At 41.3% G+C, this 12,418-nt stretch overlaps 1 protein-coding gene across 5 annotated transcripts in view; it reads right to left on the bottom strand.

Annotated features, from left to right (window-relative positions):
- The window catches only part of LOC132286960 (ATP-dependent DNA helicase At3g02060, chloroplastic), a 117,541-nt gene that overhangs the window by 63,507 nt on the left and 41,616 nt on the right, over positions 1–12,418 (bottom strand). For 4 of the 5 annotated variants that reach the window (XM_059789407.1, XM_059789406.1, XM_059789404.1 and 1 more), the window contains exon 8: positions 8,208–8,369. The exons of the other annotated variant lie outside the window; for it this stretch is intronic. In XM_059789407.1, the coding sequence (XP_059645390.1) occupies positions 8,208–8,369 (162 nt within the window). The remainder of the gene's footprint in view (positions 1–8,207; positions 8,370–12,418) is intronic. 5 annotated transcript variants of the gene reach the window in all.

Here is a 12,418-nt window from a genome sequence, read left to right as displayed (position 1 = left end):
GAGATGCGGCAAGTGCCAAAGATTCGGACCACTGATACACCAACTACCTGAGGACTTGTACGTAATGGCCAATCCATAGCCTTTTGCATAGTGGGGGATGGATGTGGTCGGTCCGCTACCAAAGGCAAGGGCACAAAATAAATATGTCCTACTCGCAACAGACTACTTCACCAAATGGGTAGAAGCAGAACCCTATCCTAGCGTCACACACACAGGTGAGGCGCTTTATACGGAACAATGTAATTTGCCGGTTTGGGGTTCCTAGATCAATCGTCATGGACAATGGCAAGAATCTGGACAACAGACAACTGAGGAAACTGTTGGATGAACATAGGATCAATCAGAAGCTGGTTGTAGTAAGCCACCTAAAGGGGAACGGACAAGCCGAGATCACGAACAAAACAATTTTCGATTCCATAAAGAAGAAGCTGGAGGGCAAAAAAGGCAAATGGCTAGACGAACTCCCGAGCAACTTATGGGCATACCGAACGACCCCGAGAAGACCAACTGGTGAAAGCCCGCTCACTATCGTTTATGCCACGGAGGCCGTGATACCAACCAAGCAAGCTGTACCAACTATATGGAGCCTGACGTAAAGTAAGAAGAGAACGACAAAATGCTAAAGCATAACCTTGATCTGTTGGAAGAAAGAAGGGATTTGGCAGCAAGCAGGCTTGTTTCGTACCAACAAACACTAACGAACAGCCACAACAAGAAGGTAAGACACAGGGACTTCGCCATTGGTGAGCTAGTGCTAAAAAGAGTAGTGGGCATCGTCCCAAAAATGAAGCCCCCGTGGGAGGGCCTTACACGGTTACAGAAGTTATAGGAAATGGGGCATACATGCTGGAGACCTTAGCCGAAAGGCAAGTTGCCAAGCCATGGAATGCCACCTACCTGAAGAGGTATTATCAGTAAAATAACATTATCAATTAAGTTTTTGTTGGCTTATTTTTTCCTTCAAGAATATATTTACATGAATATAAGATGATCGAGCAGCAAGAAATCTATAAAGAAAAGAAAAAGGTCGAAATAGAGGAGTTTTTTTTTAAATTTAAACATAACAGATTGAAGTGACAGTGGCAAATGGAATTATATTAATATTCTCAACTTCATTACATCGAAAAGTTTCCTTACAAGAAGGAAACTTAAAGTTTACCAAAAAAAAAAAAAAAAATGGCCTACTCTTGGCCCTCTATATTTGGGGTGGGGGAATCGAGATAGATGGGGTTCTCTTCGGTGGTAGCAGTGACTGGAGCCACAGTCATATCTGAAATCTCCCCACCGAGATCTCCTTGCTCGTTCCGAGAAAAAAGGCTGGCATTTTCTCCAACAGGAATTGTTGGAAGCGCAGGAGCACGTGGAAGTAGCTCAACCAGGGCTGCAGTACAATCTTCAAAAACCCCCTCTGTTGGATCTTCATCCGGATCAACATAGGATCCGGAAGGATCAATAAGCAGCTCCGCATCACGTGTCTGGATTAGCAAAGGCCTCTGAGGCCCTTCAGGCAAAGGAAAGTCACCAAACCCCTCTCTGTAACCTTTGGCGTACCTCAAGGCAGTCGTTCGGGAGAAACTAGTCAAAGCCTCAACCCCCTCCAGGAATCCAACCAAAAAGATCAGTTAGACGGATCCGTTCGGCAATGGCAACCTTCAGCCGTTCCTCTACCTCAAGCCTTGCCGCCTTTTCAACCTTAAAGGCCGCCCCCAGGTCAACCATGTCCTTCAAAGCCTTGTTCTGACCGTCTTTGGCTTTGCTTAAGTCGGTGGAGAGCCTGGCGTTTGCATCATTCAAGGACCGAATCTTATTGTCCCCAACCTCAATGGCCCTTTGCATGGCCACCATTCCAAACACCATTTGCAAACGAACATGTCATCTCAAATAAATCAATCATGGCAAATTATATATCTCAGAAACAAAAAGAACGAAAGCCAAAGGAATTGAAGGTACCTCCATAGCACAAATGGGAAAACGAGTGAACAGCTCCTGCCTGTCCAGCTTATCTTAGATCTACAAATCTTTTTGAGTCCACAGATTCCAATAGTAGGACATGGAGATAGGCCCATTCCTGAACATGGTATCTGTCGGGTCACCATGATGTTAAGAATTTGGGACTCCAAGCACTAACGGGAACCTCAGGGCCCTCAGAACCGGCGTTCTTAACTCTCTGATCAAATGACCAGAGTCAGTAGTAAATCCACCCAATCGGAGTCTCCTCCTACGGGCATCATCCCCTTGATTGGTTGCAGGCCTCTTTCCAAAAGACCTACCTTGTGCAACTAGTTCCAGCCTCTTGCTGAGTCTGAGCACTCTGGCGAGATTGGGCAACGGAAGGACGCTTACCAAAAAGGGACGCTGCAGGCGGGGCCATGTTCGTACCTTCAGAAGCTATGTCTTGAAGAAGTTTAGGAGTTGGCAAGGAAAAGTTGTGGGGGACGTTGTGCCACAGGTTCTGCTTCAAGTATCTGAGCCTACACAAGCAGATTGAGTAATCAAGAAGATCGTATGGAACACCCAGAAACTGATAGATGAACTTGCAGAAGCGAGAAAGACATGTTTCACAAACACATTCAGACTTGTGTTTTTTGAGAGGAGGATAGAAAGAAAGGGCGCATTGCCCAAATTTAGCGGGGATAGCGACACGATCAGCAGCCATCCAATCTCCCCCAACCATGACCATGTCATCCCTCCAGCCCTTTTGAGAACCAGGATTACCTTTACAAAAGGATCGGCCAGGGATCGAAAAGAAATGATACCGAAAATCAGTCCTCCCAAATCGACATGTGTAACGAGTCTTGACCATTTTATAACAAAAAATAGGTCGAGGATGGAAAGATCAAAATTATGGCTTGAATTCAAGGCTAGCATGACAGATATGACTCTGAAAAAATTTGGATTAAACTGTAGGGGGGAGAGATTCAGCTTGTTTAAAGCAAGATTGTACACAAGGTGTAAAGGGAACCTAAGCACTTCTAAGTGTTTGGAGGAAAAAATCATCTCCCCATCATTAAGCCCTTTACTGATCTCATAGTTAGCATCATTGAGATAATATCTAAGTTGGATCTCATTGGGAACTTGGCGACGTTCGCGCAGAATCTCTACATCTACAAACATGGTGAGGTAAAATCCAAAGACTAAGGAAATAGGTAGTTCGAAGAAGAAAAAGCAACTGACCTTGTCGGAAAGAGACATGATCACGCCGGAGAACTTGCTAAGCGGTAGAAATCACCAGAGAAAGAAGCTGAAGAATTAATGCAGGCCTTCAGTCAATGTGCAAGTACAAATAGCAGAAGAAACTGTGGTAGCAGTGGAGAGGGGTATATAAAGACAAAGCAAACCTCGTTGATCGACAAAACCCAACGGTCATGCAATAAAGACAATACAGAAACCCAAGTGATGTACGTCGCCTCTTCCCTATCATAGCGTATATATGCCTTCATTGCGCACGAAACCCGAAGAATGTGTCCTATACAACTGCTCCACATTTATGAGGAACAGTTGTAGGGGCATGATGAAGGCACCATATTCGCCCTAGGCCGAGCCAGCAGTATCTATTCTCCTAAACCCATTTAAGAGATCCAGTGGCCCCATTGGGCCGAAACCAGTCCAGCCCAATCAGCCAAGGATGAGGCCTAGCAACGCCCTGACCCAGCTACGTGCACGACAGTGGGACACCTCTAACCAAACAAGCCAAAAGGACAACATTTGGCCCACCAGCTCCAAAACGGGGGCACCAAGATAAAGGTTTAGGGCAAATGTAAACTTCTATTTATAGAAGTTAGCAAGAAAAGGAAGGCAGATTGTTTCGCGTGTGGGAAAATTCTTTCCTTATATAGAAGAGCATTTTTTTTTTTTTTTTTTTTTTTTGATAAATAAAAAATTTTATAAAAAAACACTCCAAGGGGGAGCGGAACCCAAGAACAATACAAAAAGCCACTCAATCCTTCAAAGAGGCCAAAAAATCAACAATTTCCTCCAAAGATCTATGATCTCTCCCTAAAACCCAACAAAAAAGAGTAGAAATAATCGAGAATTTAAGCACCGAAATCGACATCGCCTTTCCTTTAAAATATCTCCTATTCCTTTCAAGCCAAATGCACCACCATACACAAAGCGGTGTAGCCCTCCACGCATCCTGACTGTGAGTCCCCACAGGGCAACCTCTCCAAGCCTCAATCAACCCTCTTGTAGATCTAAGCATAACCCAATAAAGCCCAAATAAGCCAAGCATCAAATCCCAACACTCTTTAGCCACATAGCAATGAATGAGAAGGTGATCCACTGATTCCTCGTTACGAAGGCACATAAAACAACGATTGATCACCACTTGGCTTCTCCTTCGCAAATTATCCTGGGTTAGGATCTTACCCATAACCGAAGACCACACAAAGAAAGCCACCTTGAGAGGAGCCTTGGAGCGCCAAACAGACTTCCAAGGAAAACGAACATCGGGATCAAATGAGAGACACTTGAAGAAGGACCTCACCTCAAAACGCCCATGAGAGTTTGCTACCCAAGACCAACAATCCGAAACCTCCTCCACAATCCTTTGGCAATAAAGCAGCTCCAAGAAGCGAATGACCTCCTCGATCTCCCAATCCTGAAAGTGACGCCTGAATCGAACATCCCAAACCAGTCTCCCATTATCAAGATGATAACAGTTGACCACCATGGCCTGCCTATCCAAAGCAATCCTGTAAAGCTGAGGAAAAGCGAGAGCGAGAGGAACATCTCCACACCACACATCCTCCCAGAAGTAAATCCTCCTCCCATCTCTAAGACGAAATCGAATGTGCTTAGAAAATTCATCCCAACCCTTCCGAATCACTTTCCAGACCCCTACCCCCCGAGGATCCCGCACTTCCAAGGAACTCCACCCTCCTCTCAATTCCCCAAAACGACACGCCACAACCCTCCTCCAAAGCCAATGTCTCTCCACACCAAATCTCCACAACCATTTCCCGAGAAGGGTCTAATTAAATGGCACCAATCTACGGAGACCCAACCCACCATTCCGAATAGGCCTGCAAACCTGATCCCATCGCACCAAATGGAACTTAAACTCTTCAGCTCTACCTCCCCAAAGAAAATTACGCTGCAACCTCTCAATCCTTTCCGCAACTGAAGAGGGAATTTGAAAAAGAGAGATAAAGTAAGTGGGGAGGCAAGAGAGGGTGCTCTTAATCAGAGTGACCCTGCCGCCCTTGGTAAGATACTGCTTCTTCCAACCCGCTAGCCTTCTTTCAAATCTGTCCACCACTGGGTCCCAAATTCCTACACATCTCAAAGGAGCACCCAGAGGCAAACCTAAGTAAGAAATGGGAAATGACCCAGTCCTACAACCAAGAATGTCAGCAAACATCTCAATCTCAGGGACCTCCCCAACCGGCACCAAAACACTCTTGCCCACATTCACCTTAAGGCCGGAGACAACTTGAAACCAAATCAAAACACATCTCAAATACTGGGACACATTCGCATCACAAAGAACTAAAGTATCATCAGCAAACATCAAATGAGAGATCTCCAACTGAGAAGCAACATCCCTGCCCACCCGGAAGCCCCTCAAAAAACCCAAATCTGAAGCCTTTCTCATCAATCTACTAAGGGCCTCCATCACAAACAAGAACAAGAAGGGAGAGAGAGGATCCCCTTGTCTCAAGCCCCTTGAGCTAGAGAAAAAACAGGAAGGAGCACCATGGGTTTTAATCATTTGTAAGAAAGGAATAAATGTACACAATACTTCAGAACGTGACATAAGTAAATAAACCCAAGTACAACGAGAGTAATCATCAACAAACGTATTTATGACCAGAGTAAGAAGTAACAGGGGAAGGTCCACATACATCATAATGAATAAGATCAAATAAACAAGGACTACGACGCATGCGTGAAATATAAGAGGTGCGTGTGTGTTTAGAAAGCTCACACACAACGCACCGAAACTGATGGGTTCTACAAGCTGTTCGTAATCCAGGAAACAAAGATAACAAATGCGGAAAATTAGCATGTCCTAGACAAGCATGCCATAAATCAAGGGTTTGGTTCGTAAAAGAATGCCCTTCCATACTCTAGTAATACGGAAGCACGTGTAAGAATTGGAGATGTCCCAAAGAAGTACAACCCGTTCTTTTCATACCCCCAACCAAATATCCTCTTTTTAGCAAGGTCCTGAAAAACACAATAATTAGGAAAGAAAGTCACTGAGCAGGCCAAGGAACGAGTTAAGTGGCTAACGGATAATAAGTTAAGGGAAAGGTTAGGCGTATGAAGAATAGACTGTAAAGATAAATCAGGAGATAAAGGCACCGTACCCTTACTAATGATCGGTGTAAAATAATCATCAGCAAGGCGTACCTGCCCGAACGATGCTTCCATATCCGAAAAATATCGAGACTTACCAGTCATGTGATATGAAGCACCAGAATCTATTGACCTAAGTTGGATGAACAACACTTAGAGGCATGAAATGCGGATGGGGTACCTAAGTGAGCTGTAGTTGATGTAGCTGGGATGGTGCCTAAGTGAACTACAGCAGATGTAGTTGAAGGGAGAGATGCCTGTGATAAATTATCTCAGATAATAGACCCAATTTGTGTATGCAACTGATGCATATCAATACATCCAGGCAGAGGAGCAGGTGGCTTATGGGCACCAAAGGACTCGACAATAGCAACAGTAGAATAAGTTGTAGTGTTGTTAGATCTGAGGTTTAGGTAGAGCTGGAAGCACCTATCCTTAGCATGACAAGTTTTTCCATAGTGTGCACATAAAGTAGAACTCCCCCGTTCACGGTTAATGCCACGGCCACGGCTGCGAGTACCAGATGGTCTAGAAGAAGCGACTAATGCCATCTAATCAGTGTCAGGTTCAGGAAGTGTAGCAGGAGCCATCGAAGGTGTAACCTGACGTCGACGATCATCCCCATCAATAATAGCAAAAGCCTCGAAAAGATAGGGTAGAGGTGTAGTATTTAGAATTTGAGCACGAAGGGCCTCAAATTGCTCAAATTCTGGACGGAGTCCCATAAGAAACTGATAAATCTGATAGCGCTCGTGTCTAGCCTTAATAATCCCTACAGCCTCTGTTGAGATATCACCAAGGGACTCCTCAAGTTCCGCCCAACATAACTGAAGGAAGGTAAAGTAATTTGCAACTGACAGCTTCAAATCGTCTTAGGTAGCTCGTGAGATATCTCGATGCAATCATACATCCAGGCTTCATTATAAGCATGAGCATTAGTCTTAGTGAGAGCAGTCCATAAGGTGTGTACAGTTTCATGATATATAAACATATTATAAATACACTACTCCATAGAATTGAATAACCACCCAAGAATGGTACAATTATCAATGTCCCATTGTGTAAACGTGGGTTCAGCAGGTGCTGTTTTTTAATAATGCCCAATAAATATCCAGTTTTACCCCGACTCCCTAAATAAAGTCTCACTCATCTCTACCAAGACAGAAAATTTTTCCAATTTAATAAAACTGTAGTAATCCTTTGGGCTTGGGAATTATGCCCATATGATGCGTTATCCTTAGTCTGAACAGATTCCATTTCTCAAATTGTGATGATATAGAATCAAATCACAAATTCTTACCAAATTACAGATTGTAAATACTGTTGTCTGCAAGTCACAAGGGCTAGAAAAGTCTTCCAAGTGAGCAGCTCTATCTGCAGGAGTGAAACTCGGCCGGATAATTCGTCAACGGTATATACTGACCTTGCAGAAGTCGACAGAGAATGAAAAGAGGGGACGATTCGTCAGCAGCACATAACGACCAAGTCGGTCATTGGTTTAGAGAGAGACCCCTCTACCACATGAAGCGATGGGGGAAGAAGATATACCCCCGAAGGGGTTTGGTTTGCTTGGGTGTGGTTTAGTGGTTGGTGACTGAAAATTTTAAAGAACATAAAAAGAGGAGAGGATGAACTAAGAGAAGATGAAGTAGATATCAAGCAATGGAGTGTGTGTCATGTTCTTGGCTCTAATACCAAGTTGAATGTAAAAGGCTCTTATAAGCCACAAATTCTCATTAGCGATACTCCTAATAGGCACATGATGAAAATAATATCATATAAAATCAGATTAAGATCAGATCAAATCCAATCCCTAAAGATACTCCCAATACAGATCAAATCCCTATATTTTCTCCCGATACAAATAAAAAACTGAGGCACGAGGGGAACATAAAAAGCAAAACCTGATACAACTGTGCAAGGCCAAATTGTTGAACATCCTGAATTATAATGGTGTTTGCATTTTGTATGTCAAGCCCACTTTCTACTATATTTGTGCATATAAGAATCTTAATTCCTCCTTGCGCAAAATTTTCCATGGTTTCTTCAAGCTGTTTTGAGTATTGCTGCAATAAATAAATAAAAGATGTATTATTTATGTGAAAAAGCACAATAGTCAACAGTAGTTTTTCATGTCTATATACATATATATAAGTACATACACATTACATAATGATGTATAAGAGCCAGTGTGTGACCAGAGTAGAAACTTCTCATAAGAAAGCTGTGTTAGAAATTATGAGAATTTTTCAACAACTGTTAGTATATTTGCCAAAATTACTGGTGCAGTACCAGGCAAGTACACACCACCAGGTGTCAAGGAACATACTTCGGTTCTTGTATATGCTTCGCTCACTTGTCAAACAAAGAAGCAAGTTCTTCATTGACATCACAATATAATTTTTTAGTTGGGTAGTGTGAAAGGGTTTATTATATCAAAACTGGACCACATGTAAAAAGTCTTGAACAGATACATGGATAGAAGTTAGATAACAATTACTAAGACAATGATGATTCTATAAGTACGACACCAGAGGAAGTTTTGGAAACTATTGGTTATTGACTGCAATGGCACGTCGGTCTGGAAGAACACTAACTGCCAATAGCATAGATTGTGTTGATTTCTCATAATCACAAGGCCTTTTTAATAAGTATCATAACGAGAAAATTTGTTAGTTGTACTAAGAATTATCAATGCCTCAGACAATGTGTGCAAATGTGCCAATATTGGAATGAGAAATTACAATGTATGCCGAAAGATAGTTATAAAATTGTAAGGCCATAAGAAATTTTTTTCCCCCCGAATGGTAGGCCATAAAAAACTTTCCTATTGGACAATTGCATGATTCCCAACATTTCTTCAAAAATTCTCCATATAGAAATGTATAATTCGATAAGCAGTTTCCTGAATACAAAAATCAATAAATAAATAAATTGCCTGAAATGCTATCATCCTGTTTCGTCAAGGCCATCTACCATCATCTTTTCTTCACCTTTTCTTTCTTTATTTCTTTTTTTTTTTTTTAATTTTGCTTTGTTTTTGGAGAAGTAATATATACATTTTTTAGAAGAATTTAAAAGCATTATACCTTGTGATCATTAATTGTAGTTTATGAACTTGGGCCTTCAGTAAAATATGATCAATATTGTCACGAAAGTTAGTTTCTAAATTACCAACAATTTCATATGTTAAACTCCTTTTTTTGAATATACATGTAGTTTATCATCTAAAAAGTACTCTCTAACTTTCTGAAGATATAATGATGTCATAGTAAGAAAATAAACCATGCAAGGTGATCAAGGAAGACGTGTCATCTATAGTCGGATATGTGTACCAGGTGCAGATTTGTGTTAAAAGTGTCAAACCTTTCTTTCTTCTTAATCTTAGGATACTGGGAGTTGGCTTTATACAAGAATGTAGATAAGTCCTGCAAATTTAAATATATTATATGTTATATAATAGAGTAATGCACCATTTATTGTTCTTCAAGGATATATACTTAATTAAATTTAGGTAAATTATCTTGACCTTTCTTGAAAAAGATGGGTTACATGTGCTCTCCTATCTCTCTTCACGAACTTGTGTCGACATAACACGATGTGAGTATGAGATATGTGTCCGATACACAAAAAATTAGACATTCTGACCTTCACACGTAAAAACACTATTTACGATTTTTATCTTAATAGATAATGAGTTAATTGTGCTGGAAATTAACTTAAAAGAGAGTTAATAAATTACAAAGTACCAAATTTTGAACAAGTACCGATATGCAAGAGAATTTAAAATTAGAAAGTCCAAAAGGTGTGAAATTGTTGAGAGAGAAAAATGAGGTAAATATAAGATAAAACTAAAAGAAACTTATATTGACCAATTGGTGCAGGGCAGTAGCAATAAGCTGCTGTCCAGCAACTGTAACAGTGCAAAACCACGAAGGAAAATGATTTCCAGCAGTAGTCAAGCAGAAAAATAGAGAGATAAAGCAATAGAATCGAAGTTGGAACGTAGATGGGTGAGTTCTAGGGCAAAGAGACTCAAGAGAAACTCTAAATCTGATTTCTGGAATAAAAACTGCATACAAAGTCTCTTAATAGACTATTTATACTAGGGTTACAGCAGCCCTAGCATCCTAGCCCTTGATTACTTCAATAACTAATAAATCTTAATCCTCCAAAGTACTTACAAACTCACATGACAGTCACATGACTATTTAAAAAGACTAGGACTATAACTATCATCTACCAAATAACATAAAACATAAAAATCAAAAAAGGCACATAGAAAATAAGCAAATAACTAAAACCCCAAGATAAATAGAACCCAAGCCTAGTTCGCTAGTGGGCCCGATTAGTCTTGGAGCCTTGTAGATGCTCCTGCATCAACTCCTCCCGGTCGGGAAAAACTCGACTCCGGCGAGAAAGCCTCCACAACTTCGGCATATATTTCTGGATTAATTCTTTTCAGCTCTGCTTCAGCAACCCAAGTATTGTCACTAGCAGGTTTACCCAACCATTTCACTAGAAACGGCCTATACTGGCCCCTCCTTGATTTCACCTCTTTAACATCCAATACATCTTCGACAACATCTGGTTCACTTTTGGAAAGTACTTGAGTTGTGCCTCTGTTGACACTGGTTCCCCATCAAATCCTTCAAACGAATATAGATCAGACACGTTGAAGATTGGGCTTATTTGGAGGTCAGATGGCAGCTCTATCATGTACGCATTTTAGATAATTTTCTTCAGCACCTTGCATGTCCCAAACTTCTTTGATTTCAGTTTATGATATGTGCCTTTTGGGAATCTGTCTTGCCTCAAATGCACCAAAACCATGTCACCCTCTTCAAAATCTTTGACTTACCGGTGTTGATTGGCTGCTGTTGCATGGGATTCATTGCTAGCCTTTATCGCTGCCCTTACTTCTTCGTGCACTTTTTTGATGTGGTCTGCAAATGCCTCTCCATCATCACTCACTTTTACCTCTTGTGGTAGCGGAACTAGATCAAGAACATGCTGAGGTTTTAGTCCATAAGTAGCTTCAAAAGGTGTCTTCTTTGTAGATCTATTCACGGAATTATTGTATGCAAATTCAGCTTGCAGAATAATTAAATCCCACGCCTTCACATTGCTTCCAACAAGACATCTCTGCATATTACCCAAACTCTGATTTACTACTTCCCATCTGTCTGAGGATGGCATGTGCTACAGTATTTTAATTCAGTCCCAAACTTTCTCCATACAGTCCTCCAAAGTGTCCCGAATAGTTGACATCTCTATCAGAAACAATAAAAGTTGGCACGCCATGTAGTCTCACCACTTCTTTGAAAAATAAATCAGCTCCATGTGTGGCATCCGCAGTTCTAGAACATGGAATGAAATGCACCATTTCGGAGAAACGGTCCACCACAAGAAAAATACTATCATGGCCCCTTCCTGTCTTTGGAAGTCCCAACACAAAATCCATGCTAATATGAACCCAAGGAGCTTCTGCCACTGGTAAGGGTGTGTATAAACCTGTGTTTTGAGAACTTCCCTTCCCAAACTGACAAACATGACACCTCCAAACCAGCCTATTCACATCCATATATATTCCAGGCCAATAATAACGATCAGCCACCATTGCCATTGTCTTATCCCTAACAAAATGTCCTCCTAACCCATTTCCATGAAGTTCTCTAACAATTTGTTCCCGTAAAGATCCCTCTGGAATGCACAGCAAGTTTCCTTTAAATAAATACCCATCATGCATTCTAAATGGCAGCAACTTCCAACCTGCAGGGCCTTGAAGTTCAGCAACTACAGAGCTAAAATATGGATCTGCGACATACTGATTTTTCAACTCCCCAAACCCAATAACTTGAGTACTCATCACTGTCAACAGTAGATTCCTCCAACTCAAAGCATCTGCAACTTTATTAGACTCACCAGTTTTGTACTTAAGACAAAAATTGAACTCTTGAAGGTATGAACTCCATTTGACATGTCGAGCATTCAACTTCTTTTGAGAATTCAAGTACCTCAAGGCTTGATGATCTGAATAAACCACAAATTCTTTATATGCTAGGTAGTGTTCCCAATGTTGGATTGCACGAGCCAAAGCATAAAATTCCAAATC

The sequence above is a fragment of the Cornus florida genome, unplaced genomic scaffold, assembly GCF_030987335.1.
Source record: "Cornus florida cultivar Cherokee Brave unplaced genomic scaffold, ASM3098733v1 CherokeeBrave_3.0.0_Hap2_Chr11, whole genome shotgun sequence".
NCBI lineage: Eukaryota > Viridiplantae > Streptophyta > Magnoliopsida > Cornales > Cornaceae > Cornus > Cornus florida.
This window is presented reverse-complemented; position numbering and strand designations above follow the sequence as displayed.